We start from the raw sequence: 14,711 nt of genomic DNA on the forward strand, positions 1-14,711 counted from the left end.
TATCATCCTATATGGAAAAGATAGAGATATTTGAAGAATAATCAGAGTCGACCCACAAAGATCGAGCAATTCTCTGTGATTTGAGCATTAAATTGCTAACCTTGCATGTCACCCCTTTCTCTGTCGTACTAAAAGCTTAGATCCATTGTTACCTCTGATCCTTACTCAATTTTTATTTTTAGAACGGAACAATAAGAGAGAGCCAAAAAATATAAAGCCTTATGTTTGAGAGTAAAAAAGATATCTTTAGCTCTCTAGATTGTAAAGTCTCATATTTGAGAGTAATAGAAATAAGTACAAGAGCTCTCTGGATTGGTTATTTTACTTCATCTTTTGCTTCACCCTCCTTAAAATCAGGTAAATATCTCAAGGTATCTTTCATAACCACTTTAGGATTTTTAAATACACGCTAAAGTAGACATCTTATTATTTTTAATGATAGATAAATTTTAAAGAAAACTCGAAAGATGCAGGCACATAGAATTTTCTTGACTAGGAGTTTATATTGCAATTTTACTAAGATATAATTCAAAATAATGTCAAATAACTTCCCCTAATCACATTTCATAAGGCTATAAAGCAAGTTAGGAAATAGTGTGGGTTAAGTATCACCGCGATGCTTGAGAAAGTTACTAATGTAAGTGGAAACATGACGTTTGATAAAAATGCCTTAAGAATTTATAAATTTAGCATATGTTTATGCATTGAATTCTTTTGTTGATAGTAGATTGAACCTAAATATTCTCCATACAAGAAAAGAGGGAGCGAACAAATTGTTAATACGCCAGAGGTGCATGCTAGATGTTGTTTGAGCAGAAAGTTTTGGAGTTGTAATGAATGGCAACAAAATCTTGAGCATTGCTTTGAATCATGGACCTGTTCTGTGGTGTTAGTGAGATGGAAGGAAATTTGTTACAGCAACAGCAACATTTTTGTATAAACCATTCCAACCTGTTGTTATTGATACAAAAGGGTTAGTTAGTGTTCATTTGACTTGACTGGTGGTGAGTATCTCCAAAAAAGAATGTGCTAAACCTTTAGAGTGTGTTTGGATGAGGCAATTAAGAATTTTTTAGGAATTTAAAATTCTAAGCAATTCAAATGATTCAATTGAAATTCATTCTATTTAAAATTCTTTTGTTTGGATTAAGTATTAAAATAATTCATTGTTAAATATTTTGGTCATTTTCATCAATTTTAAAACTTTTGAGCCAAATTTGAAATATAAAAAATAGGGATTAATTTGCAATTTTTGAAAATTTTAAGGGACCATTTTGTAAATTTGGAAAATTATTAGGGACTTATTTACATCATTTTAACAATTCTCTATATTTTTCATCCAAACAATGAATTTTGGTCAAATCATTTTCAATTCCCTCAAAAAAATTACTTTTCGTCATTAAAATGCTCCATCCAAACACACTCTTAACCTACTATAACCTACTAGTCAAGAAATTCATTGAACTACTAGTATAGTATAGTCTAGAACACAACACAACACAACACAAGGAATTGAAGCCTGTAAAGAGAAGAGACGGGTCATACTTACAAGTCCTTGAGGCATGTACTCTTGAATTCCAGTTCTGGAAGATCTTGGAGATCCACTGAAAATACAGATGGCACATGCAGAAGGGAGAGATTTTCAGGAGACGAGAAAGGTGGTGATAGAGTTGAAGAAGCTGAGAAAGAGTATCTTTTGTTTCCTGCTCCATAACTAATAGGGAGTGGAGAGGGAAGTGTAGGAGGTGATGATGATGGAGAATCCCACTCTAACTCCAAACTCATATTATTAATCAACAACATTATTAATATTCATTCACAAACACTCTCCTTTTGCTTCTATTTCAAAGGACTAGTAAATGTATAACCTAACTAACAGTCAAGCCAAATATACCAACCATCACTCGGTCAAACCTTAGTTATTGTTGAGTTTGACTTTCAGCTTGAGAACACTGGACATTGCCACAGCTTTAGACTGCAGTCACCTACACTTTAAGAGTATATAAAGAACCTCAGCTGATAGTTTTGAGTTTTATATCTAATTGATGTGAATTCATAATCAACCATTATTACCTTCTCAAAATGTCATCCTGCATAGTAGTCAGAATTACAATAAACACTCGTAACTAATTGAATTGACGCAATGGATTCAGAAGCTTTTAATTAAGCTTTGTGTACTTAATAAAGGTCTAAACTTTGTGTTTATATATCAACACAAGGTGTAGAATGAATATGTAACCATATAATGCCTTTATTTGGTAAGTCGTAAATGTTGATTCTACAGTACCTAATGAAACGTACAAATTTTACATTTTAACAAAACAAACTATTCCATCGCTCTTTAAGGGCTTCATAGGCCTGAGGACAAGGTATAGCCAACAATCCATGTTTTCCATCAATACAAGTTTCAGTTGCTAGGCTCAGCCTTAATAACGTATTGAGTGCCTTGTCAATTGGCATTTCAACCTGGCAATTTCAAATTATGCAATGATTATAGTCAATACTACTACTGCATAACAGATTAAAGTATTAACTTCAGATATGATAGAAGAAACCCCTCAATATCTTACCTTCACTTTAAAAACTTCATACATGAATCTCTCACATTCCTCTCCTACTCTTTGCCGAGAAGTCACCTGAAATAAGGAATGTTACACGCATTTAATGTATCAATGAGTGAAATATCATAAGTTGGCTTTGCAAACAATTATTACTAACAAAAAAAAACTACTTCTGAACATGGAAATTTTCAAGTTCGGAGAATATTTAACAAACCAAGTTGGGAGGATATCTAACTAACCTGGCCCTTATCAGCTTTGAGCAGCACTGCATAAGCCAAAATAGCTTCCTTGTACTGCACATGAAAATTTTGGAGGAAACAAGTTTCCAAAGTCAAATTACATAGTCATGATAATGAGTTTACGAAAGATTATAAGTTAGATTAAAAGTTAGATTATAAGTCAGAATATCTACTCAGTAAAACTGTCGTGCAACGGGTATAAAATTATACCTTAAAATTGATAAGTAAAATGATTACTTTGATAGTTTCATGAGGAAAAATATTAAGCACCATCTATTTAATCGATTGATTCAGCAGCAATGGTTGCCCCCTTCCCCAAGAACATCAAAATTATAGATGGAGACTGAAAATGTAGTTACACGGAAAGCATAAGAGAGAAAGTTTCTCACTTGTTGCTGTTCAGAAGCATCTAAAAGAAAGTGCACTGAGCCAAAGCCACTTGCTAAGGTCTTTTCATAAAGTGTTTTGTTCACTAATAGCTGCAACATAACATTTTTGACAGTTCAGATAGTTTCATTTCCATAGAATGCTGACGGTAGAACTATATTACTTTTGTCAGGGCCGGCCCAAGGGCCAAGCTACCCAAGCTAGGGCTTTAGGCCTCAAGAGTATGGGTTTAAAAAAGGCCTCAAATTTTTTTCATTTAGTTATAAAAATATATAATGAGACTTGAGTTACATATATTATTGTAGTTGAGTTGGTAAATTATAGGCCTCTTTTTCTTTTGGTCTTTAGTTCAACTCTTAGTATCCACAAAATCAATATTTTAAAATACATTTTAAAGACCTGACTTTAAAATTTGCTTTAGGCCTCTAAACGGGTTGGGCCGGTCCTGATTTTTGTGTAATAGCACAAGAAAATGTCATGTTACCTGATACCGATCCCATGTCTGTTTGTAGCCTAGAGCCACACGACTCCCATATATCATTAGAGCACTTACAGCAACTACATCAAGTAATACAGCAGATCTGACGTAAAAAGGAAAGTAAAATATTGTAAACAAGAGCTCTAACAGTTTCATAGATGATGTAACTTCTAAGCAGGAAAGAAGTTCATATAGTAGTATATAGAAATGAGGTGTTTCCTTTTAGTCCTTCCGAAAAAATGTGTGAACATGTGCTCATATGTATCATAATTTGGTTTATGTACTTCTTACTTTTGCATGCTCAACCTAATCCATGACTTCAAAATTTTAAATCCAAATATCTAAAGCTGTATAATCAATATACAAACAATTTCTTAAATACTTGTTAGTGCTAAAATAAAACCGCAACAAGATCCAATAAATAAACAATTAATTTAAAATAACAAATAAAGGTATAGGTGAATGATAGTTCATATGTGTTGAAATTAAAGGATTTTTAAGACGGAGAGGGGGGGAAGAAGAGTATAACTATTTCTGAATAAAAGAATTAGTCTGCATTGATTGATATATGGACCTATAGTGTAAATGATGTGTTACACAAGACATAACACTATCTAGCATAAAAAATAATTGAGCCTAACTGAGAGAAAACTAGAACCATAGTTAAAATTGAAATTCAGATGTACATACGGGGAAGATAAGACATTCTCAAATTTGTAGTTTATAAAATATGCCAAGAGTCCCAAAATTGTGGCAATATCCAAGCGCACCTGTAAGTTTGCAGATAAAAGTTACAACACTAAACAAATAAGGTAATTCAAGTTACATTTACAAACAATATTCTAAAATAATTTCATCACTGCATTCTTATTAAATTATTACAGAAAAATAAATGAAGTATGAAATAAACATATAGAAACACTTATAGACATAGCATACAACTTTAAAAAAGAATTTAAAACCAAATCAAAAACAAAAGGTGAGACTTCTAGAAGATTTCTTACCGTGTCTATGATGCGGAATGATAGCTTTTTATGAGGAAAAACCACCTGCAAAGAAATTAATTATCATCCGAAGAACCAAACATATAAAAATCCAAAGTTACAACACCAAGAAGAATCTTCTCATCCGACATCATACGGCCTTTGAAGTGGCAAAATAATTACCGCTAAATCTGGAAAAGGAATTCTCTCATAGATCTTTAACTGCAATGATGGAACCTCCGCTTTATCTTTACCATTGATTTCTCCAACTTCCTCTGTATACAATAGAATTAGTTCCTCGAAGGCTGGTTCCTATTTTGCAAACGTATAAGATTTGGGTCAATTTTCCAGAATAATTATATCACTCCTCAAAAAAATGCTCCCAGTAAGGAACTCTATCAATTATTGCATTGCAACTATGAACTTGCTAATTCCTTGTCTGAAAAATAGAAAACCTCTCTAAATCGTTATTAATAAAATTTGGAGAGCATCAAATTTTTATAAGTAATAATAGATGCATAATCTATCTTTGACATTTTGCCAAAATGCTGAAAAAGGAAGAGAATCCCATTTAGACATGAATGTCACAAAGATAAGACATGTCGTCATAATGGCTTTCCTAAATACACATATTTATGAGCCCTACAAAAAATTGTAGATTATGGGTAATACCTGCAGGACTGATTTTGAGAAAAGTATGGAAATGGAAGTTTTTAACATTTTCCAAGGATCATTTCCGCAGTACTTTCTTGTTGCAGGTCTCCATGTATCACTAAGTGATATCCTTGATAAAAAAGTAGGCCTGGATGTAGAATTTCAATGATTGTATCACTAGTAAAGTAAACATGAAATCAACACAAATTTGTAGTTTGGTGATATTTGATCACTCATAGTGCATCCAATCTATTTCAATTTCAAGTTTTCATTTTTATACATGATTCAAAGTCATTACAACCTACTAAACAGTATAAGACATTAAGAATAAATTATAACCAGTCTTAAAGTGGGAGTTAATGCATAAATAATGTCAAACTGTGGGTAGTTGAACTGGCACTGACCCTAGTCTTCCATATAGGCACCTACTCCCCTCCCAAACCAGTATGCGTTCACTTCCAATGTGCAAAAAGAAATGCAGAAATGATAATGGAATGAACTTTCAATGTTAATAGAGTTTAAAGCCATTTATAATAAGGATAAAGCTAACATGTGCCCCAAGGGCACATGTTAAGAAACCTAAATATAGTAAATTAGTATTGGAAAATGTAATAAACACATTAATTATGAACTTTTTATGAAAACAATGCACAATTTCTTAGAAACAATTTCTACATTTAGCTCTTAACATGTGCCCTTAGGGCACATGTTAGCATGACCCTTATAATAATACTGTTTGAGTTTAGTTGCAAGCTATGAAGCACCAAACCTTCAAGAAAGGAGCCATTTCTGTCTCCAAAATGGATCACTGAGAAAATAGGCACTCGCAGCACTCTGCTACTTCTGAATAGTGAGTTTAGGACAAAAAATATTTGGTTTAAATATTTGAGTGTGTTTGATACTGTCAAGACATTCTTTACATACGTTGGATGAGCAAGAACATTTCGTAAGAACCTAAAGTATCTGACATGAAAATGCTATATAGGTAGTATTTTGGTATTCAATTATATTTTCAGTAGATATACTATATATGCCTATACTACATTGCTTAGATTTTTGCCATCCCACTGTTGCTGCAATAAAAAATATCAGTTTAAAGCTGATATCTTGGAATCGTGGAAAAAAATCCGCTCCTATATGATTCAAATAAAAGGAGCTTCTAGCAAGGGTAACAGACAGTAATAAAAGAGCTGTTTGTGGAGCAACCTTAGATAAGGTTCAGGAGAGTCACCGTCATTTTCAACCTGAAAAGGTGTTTCTGATTTAAGGGGAATGAGTCCAATCCAAGAAAGCAATCTCCTTAAGAGTCTTTCACGGGGACCAACAGGTGACAAAATCCCTTCATATCGAGCTACTGCTCTCTGAGCTGCCAGCCAAATAGGGAGTTCTTCATTTGGTACTTGGTTTACACCTATTTGCTCATCCAAAGCATTGTCATTATGGAGCAGAGACTTTTGAAATACTGACAGTTCCTTTAGCCAAAGCCTCAATCTTTCTGTCCAACTGTGCACTACATGTTTCTGACTGAAATTTTCATAAAGCTGCAGAAGTGAACATGCCATATTATACCTGATACCTAAGTTGTTAAAATTTGTAAGATAATTTTGACAAGTTAGACATAATCATGATATTACACATAACTTATAAACCTAACAGTGCCAAACCAGAGTATGCTATGCCTTTATAGATTGATAGCTCGGATGAGTTGATTAAACTCAAAAGAGCTGTTTTTTCCAAGTAAGAAAAAAGATACCAAACAATTGTTTAAGACCATGCATAGCCTACATGTCAGCGTATTCAAATAGACTCTAATCTAGTTAAAACTTGCCTGTCATATTCTAGTAATAGAAGATCAAAGACTATCAACCTAAACTAATTAATTCCATTGAATGAATAAATATAAAAGCCAATATCAGCAAGGGATCTTCCTGATATAATCCATGTCAAGGGTAAGAAAATGGTTTTAAACTTCACCTCTTGAAAACCGACACTGAATTTCCTTGATATGTGCTAATCATTTGAATATCTACTGAAAATTAAAGAGTAAAGACAGTGGAAGCATTTAAGCAATATTGATGCATCTTTCAAATATAAATTATATTTTCATATGCACGACAACGTACGTCAAGGACTTTCTTTGACATGCCTGAATAATGGGATGACTTTATGTCTCCACTCAGATATCAAGAAAGGTAAATAACAAAACTACCACGCAAAAAGTAACCTCGCTGATCTTGGTGCCAAGTTTTGCTAGTGGTTTTGATACAAGAGAGAAGATTGTTTCTAGAAGCTTGGACTGTAAGTAATCCAGTTTTTCAACAATTAATAGGCCATTTTGCTTCTCAGTTGCATAACCCCGCCTACAACAGAAAAAAGATAATATATTTATCACAGATAAAGAGTAGATATGTGCTAAATTATATACTTTGTATCAAAGTAGTCATTCCCGGGTAGCGGAGCGGAGCGGCCAACCCCAAAAGTGGGATAGCGGGATAGCGAATAGCGGGATGGCCTCTCTATTTGATATTTTTTGGACAAATTACATATAACAATTATAAACATATATTTAATGTAAAATTAAACAAATAACTCAACTCATAAAATATTCATAAATCAAAGCACACATGACTCTTGAAGTGCATTAACGACTATGAAGGAAGGTTAACGTTGAGTCTCAACTCAAATTTGATTGAAAAACCCCGAAATTACCCTTTAAACATTGTAAATTTAAGGAGGTAATTTCAATTTTTTAGAGGGGAAAAGGATAACGGGTCAGAAACCGCTCTGGGCCGGGAACCACTCTGCTCCGCAATCCCGCTATTTATCCAAAACACCGGTCTTGGGCAATTATGCAGCAAATAGCTCAACAATGGAAAGGAACTACAAATTTTTTGTATGGAATAAGGGAAATAATAGAGTATAAGCTGGTTGTTTGAAGCATTGATAGCGAAACTATACCTTTCAAAAGTTCCTACCATGCCATACAAATATTTCATTTATGCATTTTCAAATCTAAAAAGTTTAATTTTTTAAATTTTGATTTAAAATTTGATTTAATTGATGTAGAAAATATGTATATGAAATTACCTTACCTAAATATTATGGCATTAGACTCATATGCTTTCTCCCAATCAACATATATTGGCAAGGTAAGGAGATAGTCTGTATTCAATGCAGATGTCAACATTAGATCCCGAGCTGATAGTTCTTCGAATTGTGCATCAGCAAGAAGTTGCATGAAAGCACGTTGGAAACGAGTAGCAACGGTAACTCTGCCAATAAGTTTGGAAAAATGAGTTAATTAAAGCATTATTTTGGAAATACATTGATACAAAATTAGAAGAAAAGAATGGAAAGATGAGAAGAATAAGCTTGAATAGACAGGTTCTCCTCTAATTTTTACGTTGTTGCTCGCCAATTGCCCCTCGAGTCTTTGTGATATAATTTTGATTCATTTCAAACTTATATTAACTAGGAACTCCAATCACAGTTTTTCCTTTATTAATCTAAAGAATTGAGAGGAAAAATTGAATTGAAAGAAGCAAATTAATTAGAAAGGAACAACAAACCTGGACCCCCTGTCATAATCATTGTCGGGAGTTGGGTCGAAAGAACGCAAAAGAGTCCCGAGGTTGAGAGCATAATCGGAAAGCATAGACTTTTGTGATTGAAGCTGCTGCATGTCCTCCTGATAGACATTCCCATTCCCATTATTGGCATAGTTTGAAATGTCTTGATCCTGAGTTTGGAGTGAATCGGTGAGGTGATAATCTGAACGCATCTCCTCTAAGATGGTTTTGTGTTCAGCATGAAGTATAGAGTCCAAACATCTGTGGGTGATAAAAGAAGAAAGTGTTGTTGGAAATGAATATAGGAAAGTGTGAATTGAAATTGATAGTGCTTACGAGGTGAGAAGGCGAAAGTGATGAGCAGCATCTTGATGAAGCATGATAGAGAGGATGGCATCTAGAAGTTGGGACTTGGAAACGGGGATGTGTTTTTGTCTGGGCACTTGTATTTTAGAAGTAGTTTTGACCTCCTTGGAGGAGTTGTTGTTGTTGCTGTTGAGGTTTTCACTCTGCCCGTCTTGGTGTTCATGTGAAGCCTCTGAGGCAACAGATACTTGTTGAAGCCTTGAACAGGAAAGCCTGTGTCTGAGAAGTGGTGATTGTGAGCAAGAGAGTGACCGGTGGTGCTGATGGCGGTGTGGCTGCCAAATTGGAAGAGGTTTGGTGGTAGTGAATGGATGATAATACGAGTATGATGACATCTGGAAGGTGAAGGAACAAGAAGCAGCAGCACCATATCAAAAACACACCAACGGCTTTTGCTAATGCTGCATGGTTTCTAAAACAAACAAACAAAAACTCATTTTATTATTAATATTTATTTATTTGGTTTATAAATAAGTGGGTGGAAAGAAAGCAGTCCACGTGGACCGAGGGAAGACTGAAAATCTTTTTATTTGAGATATCTAAACCTAATCTTGTTTGTTGTGAAGGCGTGGTGGTCATCAATCATGTATCCGGTATTGCAGCAGCAGGCAATGCTATATGATGTTGCGTTTAGGAGGAATACTTGTTGTATAACAAATCAAAATCAAAAGCAACAGCATCAGCAGCGGAGAAGCAACTCGGCCAGAGACAGAGTAATAGATTTCGGTAAATATAAAGGGAAGATGCTGGGAAGCCTCCCATCAACGTATCTGAAATGGGTTTCAAAAAACTTACGTGCACGGGATTTTGAGGAATGGGCGATTCTTGCAGACCAAGTCCTTGTGGATCCGATCTACAGAGACCGCATCGAGTGGGAGTTTGCTCTCGATGTGTTAGATGGAAACTGTGCTAGATTATCATCCACTGGATCCGCAGATTCTAAACTCCACGAGATAAGCGAGAGGTTTGGTTGGGATAATCTCGATAAGATTGGTTGGAGCAAAGTTGATTTCGACCTTCTTGGTACTTCTAAAGGAGGCAGAATTCCGAGACTAGACAATCGCAATCCAAGTGACGCCGACGCCGCCAGTGAATCCAATAAGTACCCAAGAAGTGCCAAGTATCAACTAACTCCAACCGACGCCACTGATGCTACTACTGGTATCAGTAGTAATAGTAGTAATAGGAGTAGGAGGACGGAGAGAAGAGAGAAACTGAAACTGAAAATGAGGACCACGACACAAGAAGCACAACAACAACACAAGGAGGACGATACTACTGTGGCTGCTGATATTAAACAACAAGTTGCCGCCGCCAATCCATTCCCAGGACGTCAGGCTCTTCTCCGCAAAGCCATCAACCACCGCGCACAATCCTAAACCACATCTCATATCGTATTTTTTTTTTCTTCTTTTCTAATTAATTCCATATTTCATTGTCGTCTCTAGTAGATGCATTTAGTATGGTTTGTAATTGTAGACACTTTGCCTTGCTTGCTCACTGATTGAATCCTATCTCTGCATATTTTGTGCTCAAATTAGATTCATTTTAATATAATATGCCTTTTCTAAAAAAAAAAGATAGCAACCCTTTTTTTATTTCATTCTTGGCACTTCTGAAAATTCCAGAAAATGTCATTGGATATACATTGTAACAACTCATGAATCCAAGAGAGATGAAGAAATGAAATCTTCAAGTTATATTCAATAAACTTTAGAATAGAAGAAGATAATGTTAGAATTAAGGGTGGCAAAAACAGTTAAAATGGCGGGTTGGGTTGGGATTTTGGGCCCGTTATCTATCAAAGTCCGTCCCGCCAAGACTCACCGCACGCCAAAGTCCCCCTCACCCATTCGTTAAACTCGTCTCGCCTTAGGTTTGCGCTTTTTTAGTTAATTCTAGTAATTCAAATTCTTGATGATTTTATTTTATACATTTATTTGAAAATATATGCAATACTTTTTTAGGTCAAATTTGTTTAAAAGATGCTTTATAAAAAATAAGTAAAATTTTTAATTGAAAGGTAAAAAAGACTATTAATCTATAAAAAAATGAAAGAAAAATAAATAAAAAATAGACGGGCAAGCCCGCCGCACGCGAATCCGATTTTTGTGCCCATTTTATTTAGCGGGCTTGCCCCGGCCGTTTACTTTTTGGCGGACTTAAGGAGGAGCGGACGGGTAGGCGGTCCGTTTTGTCACCCCTAGTTAGAATGATAAAGGAAAGTTAAAGAAGGATAACAATGCTATAGCTTAAGTACAAGACTAATAGCAACCAGAAGAGCATAAGCTCATAAAGAGAAGAGGGTGATTCCAATCATTTTCCTAGACCCCCTTTCATGCTAATCCTTTCTTTCTTTTATTGGCACGATGTCGATGGTACAGAAATGCTCCCTCCGTCTGTCGCCCTAATGATACCATCTAGTATACGCTTGTGATCAGACCCCTCGGGGAAGAAACTATCAGCAATGTCTGTCTGCGACATGTCAAATGTAACACCCCATTTCTACCCAGCGGGCATTATAAAATTAGAGTTACAAAATTTCCAACAAAACACCGGATGTTACACTTTCAACTTAAAAACAACGACATTCAATCACCTGTAATTCAGGTACATAACACATGATTTTGGATGAATCGATAACAACCTGTTTAGTCTTTAAAAATAAAAACAACTTTCATTACTACGCAGCGGATTCTTAAATTCAATTGAAAATACCAAAACGTCTCGTCCAACTCAAAACAACTTCAAGACATCAAGTCTTTAATGAAAACAACTTAAAAATTCAGCAACATAATAAAACCAACAAATAAAGTAACATGCGTTCAGCCCCCGGGTGTTACATATTAGAGCGACAACACCGACTCGAACTAATGAAGGTAAGCAACCTTCACTCTAGATTACCTACACGTTACCAACATAGGAGTAGCATTCAAACAGAAGGAGTGAGATATCGAACCATATAATTGAGTGTATGTTAAACAATATATTAGATCAGATTATATAAAATCATCACTTCAACAACTTTCAAACAGCATAAATCATCAAAATTTAACCGCACAATATATCATTATATTATAATGACAACAATTCAAATATGCGACACGAGAGTCAACTTGTACAATGCACGTGCATGTGGTACCAATGAAGCAAAACTCCCAACTTAAAATTTGCCAGTTAATAGAGGCGTCAACAAAACATAAGCCTTTAACTTAATATTTGTCAATCCAGACCAACTTACCAAGCATCAGCTCCAACTTGATATGCCGTGTATGCGACAACAATGAATGCGACAATACCAACTCAACAACAATTGTTAAACAACAAAATAACAACATCAACATTGGCCATAAGCCTGCAACTTGAATTTGCCAATTAATAAAGGCAATACGACAACATTCATTCCACCTACAATTTCACATTTTTCAGCAAGTATACAACACACTGAATCAACCAAAATATGCGACAAACATTCCGTAAATATTCAGACAATTCAACTATACCGGTCAATTAATTATCGGTTACGAGTTCTATTATTTCTACTTCGTATTAATGGTTATTATTATGCCTCTGTTAAATTAACTACTGATATTTTTTGCTATGAATTACTGTTAGAATTTCCAAAATGTTGTTGTTATTAATATTCTGCTAATTCACTTCCTATTAAAGACCTACAGTCAAAATCTGCTACTATTATTCCTCCTTTGTTATTGTTACTACTTATGTCCACTAACTAAATATATCATGAAGCTCTACCTACCAATTCAATTCATAACATAAGACTCCATGTGCAGTGGCGGAACTAGGGGTGACTAAGGAAGGCCACGACCACCCATTGTTTATTTAAAAATTAAATTCATACCATGAATAAATGCAATGTAGTTGTCATTTAATATGATATATTGAAATATTGAAAAATCAACACTTTTTCAAATACAAGCGATAACTTGTTCATTAAGTTTAAGTTTTGAAGTATTGATGTATGATTAGTCATGATTAGCTCTCATAATCTCATTCCATATGTTACACTCAACTAAGTTAGTAGAACACATTAACCTAAATTTTTTTATCAATAATTTACGCTACAAATTACAAATTAATTATTTCATTTATTATTAATATTCTTAATTATGTTAAATTAGTTTCTATAATGACAAAGATTTGAGATAAAATTTCTATAAAAAATAAGTAAAATAAATAATAACAGTGATTTTTGTTTCAAATTCGTCTTAATATTTCACACAAATTTGAGACAAAATATAAAAAATAGTAAAATAAATAACAATTTTGTATTATGTTTAAAATTTTTCTCAAAGTCTATATACATAATAGAGATCAGTCTCAAATGCATCTCAGTATATATTACACATATTTGAAAATGAATTTTTATAAAAAATATAAAAAAGTTAACAATTATAATTTTTCTCTGAAATCTATCTTAAAAGTCTTTTTAATTGAAATTTTTTCCAAACCCTTTTCAATATATCACACGAATTTGGAATAAATTTTTTAAAATATAACAAAATAAACAACAATTATATAATTCGTCTCAGAGTCTTTACATGAATGAAATTCATCTCAAATTTAATATTATCTAAGACGAAATTTATTTCATCCCAAATTTCTATTTAAAAATGTCAATATTTCAATACTGTCACAACTACATGTATCATATACATTTATTTTATATTTTATATTTGTTTCTCATATTCCTATCTATTTATCATAATCCTATCTATTTAGTAAGTTTATTTCTTTTCTTTTTTCGTGTATTTTTAATTTCAATTTTTTAAGTTAAAATATGTATTTTAGTGTTGAAATTATGTTTGTTGTTACATATAATGTTTTATTATACTAAGTACAAATTAAATCTTTTATATAATATACTTTTTATATTATTTTTAATTATTTTATTTATCGTAGCTGTCATCTCAAATATTTTGGCCCGACTCCGCCACTGTCCATATGCTACCTACTAATTAAATTGATAATATAATACACCGTGTGCTACTTACTAATTAAAGTATTGATATTAACTAATGACATAAGGTGCCATGAATAATTGGTGGTCCCCACCACTACAAGGGGGTGACCGCCCCCATTATAGTTCCACAAGGAGCAAACGCTCCTTGTTCCATGGGTGGAATCCCCTCCTTATTTCACATTGGGGGTGGGCGCCCCTGTTCCTTTTTTTTTATTTTCTTCTTTCTCTCCTACCTACATAGAACTTGTCCAACTTTTTCCTTCACTCACATACCAGTCCAACACAATACAATATTACGGCAACATAAAATTTATGCACAATCAACATAGAACAATTATTCAGCAGAGAATTCATCAGCAATAATTAATTTTCTGGATCAACCATAACAATCAACACAAACAGAGACAATTTTACAAACCCAATTCCACATACTATTCATCATATATCCTATTATAGAGTCAGAACTCCACCCTTATCTTAGATTGAAAGT

The 14,711-nt window shown here is 33.8% G+C and overlaps 2 protein-coding genes across 7 annotated transcripts; one reads left to right on the forward strand and one right to left on the reverse strand.

The window, feature by feature from the left end:
* Nucleotides 1-655: 655 nt before the first annotated feature.
* LOC131653994 (uncharacterized) lies at nt 656-9,809 on the reverse strand. Of its 6 annotated transcripts, none has more exons than XM_058924363.1 (16): nt 9,208-9,809; nt 8,872-9,132; nt 8,395-8,574; nt 7,512-7,662; nt 6,509-6,843; nt 5,321-5,450; nt 4,832-4,960; nt 4,670-4,714; nt 4,356-4,435; nt 3,672-3,768; nt 3,190-3,279; nt 2,801-2,854; nt 2,571-2,636; nt 2,074-2,466; nt 1,550-1,985; nt 656-951 (listed from the first exon to the last, which is right to left on the reverse strand). In XM_058924363.1, exons 1-14 carry the CDS (start codon nt 9,570-9,572, stop codon nt 2,314-2,316), a joined length of 2,136 nt encoding a protein of 711 aa, XP_058780346.1. In that variant the 5' UTR covers nt 9,573-9,809; the 3' UTR covers nt 656-951; nt 1,550-1,985; nt 2,074-2,313. The 6 variants fall into 6 exon arrangements, with proteins under 6 accessions (XP_058780346.1, XP_058780345.1, XP_058780348.1 ...); XM_058924362.1 differs by having other exon boundaries at nt 1,550-1,990; XM_058924365.1 differs by having other exon boundaries at nt 1,550-2,466; nt 7,527-7,662.
* LOC131653995 (uncharacterized) lies at nt 9,782-10,774 on the forward strand. The gene has a single exon (XM_058924367.1). It carries the CDS (start codon nt 9,822-9,824, stop codon nt 10,614-10,616), a length of 795 nt encoding a protein of 264 aa, XP_058780350.1. The 5' UTR covers nt 9,782-9,821; the 3' UTR covers nt 10,617-10,774.
* The last annotated feature ends 3,937 nt before the right edge of the window (nt 10,775-14,711 follow it).

Source organism: Vicia villosa, linkage group LG2, assembly GCF_029867415.1.
Source record: "Vicia villosa cultivar HV-30 ecotype Madison, WI linkage group LG2, Vvil1.0, whole genome shotgun sequence".
NCBI classification, from domain to species: domain Eukaryota; kingdom Viridiplantae; phylum Streptophyta; class Magnoliopsida; order Fabales; family Fabaceae; genus Vicia; species Vicia villosa.

Excerpts from the sequence above, each read along its gene's own strand:
- LOC131653994 (XM_058924363.1), bottom strand. The coding sequence starts at position 9,572 with ATGTCATCATACTCGTATTATCATCCATTCACTACCACCAAACCTCTT. Across the intron at positions 4,961-5,320 it reads TCTCAAAATCAGTCCTGCAG|GAACCAGCCTTCGAGGAACT; the intron begins GTATTACCCATA and ends TTTGCAAAATAG. Across the intron at positions 2,855-3,189 it reads ATGCTTCTGAACAGCAACAA|TACAAGGAAGCTATTTTGGC; the intron begins GTGAGAAACTTT and ends TTTCATGTGCAG.
- LOC131653995 (XM_058924367.1), top strand. The coding sequence starts at position 9,822 with ATGTATCCGGTATTGCAGCAGCAGGCAATGCTATATGATGTTGCGTTT.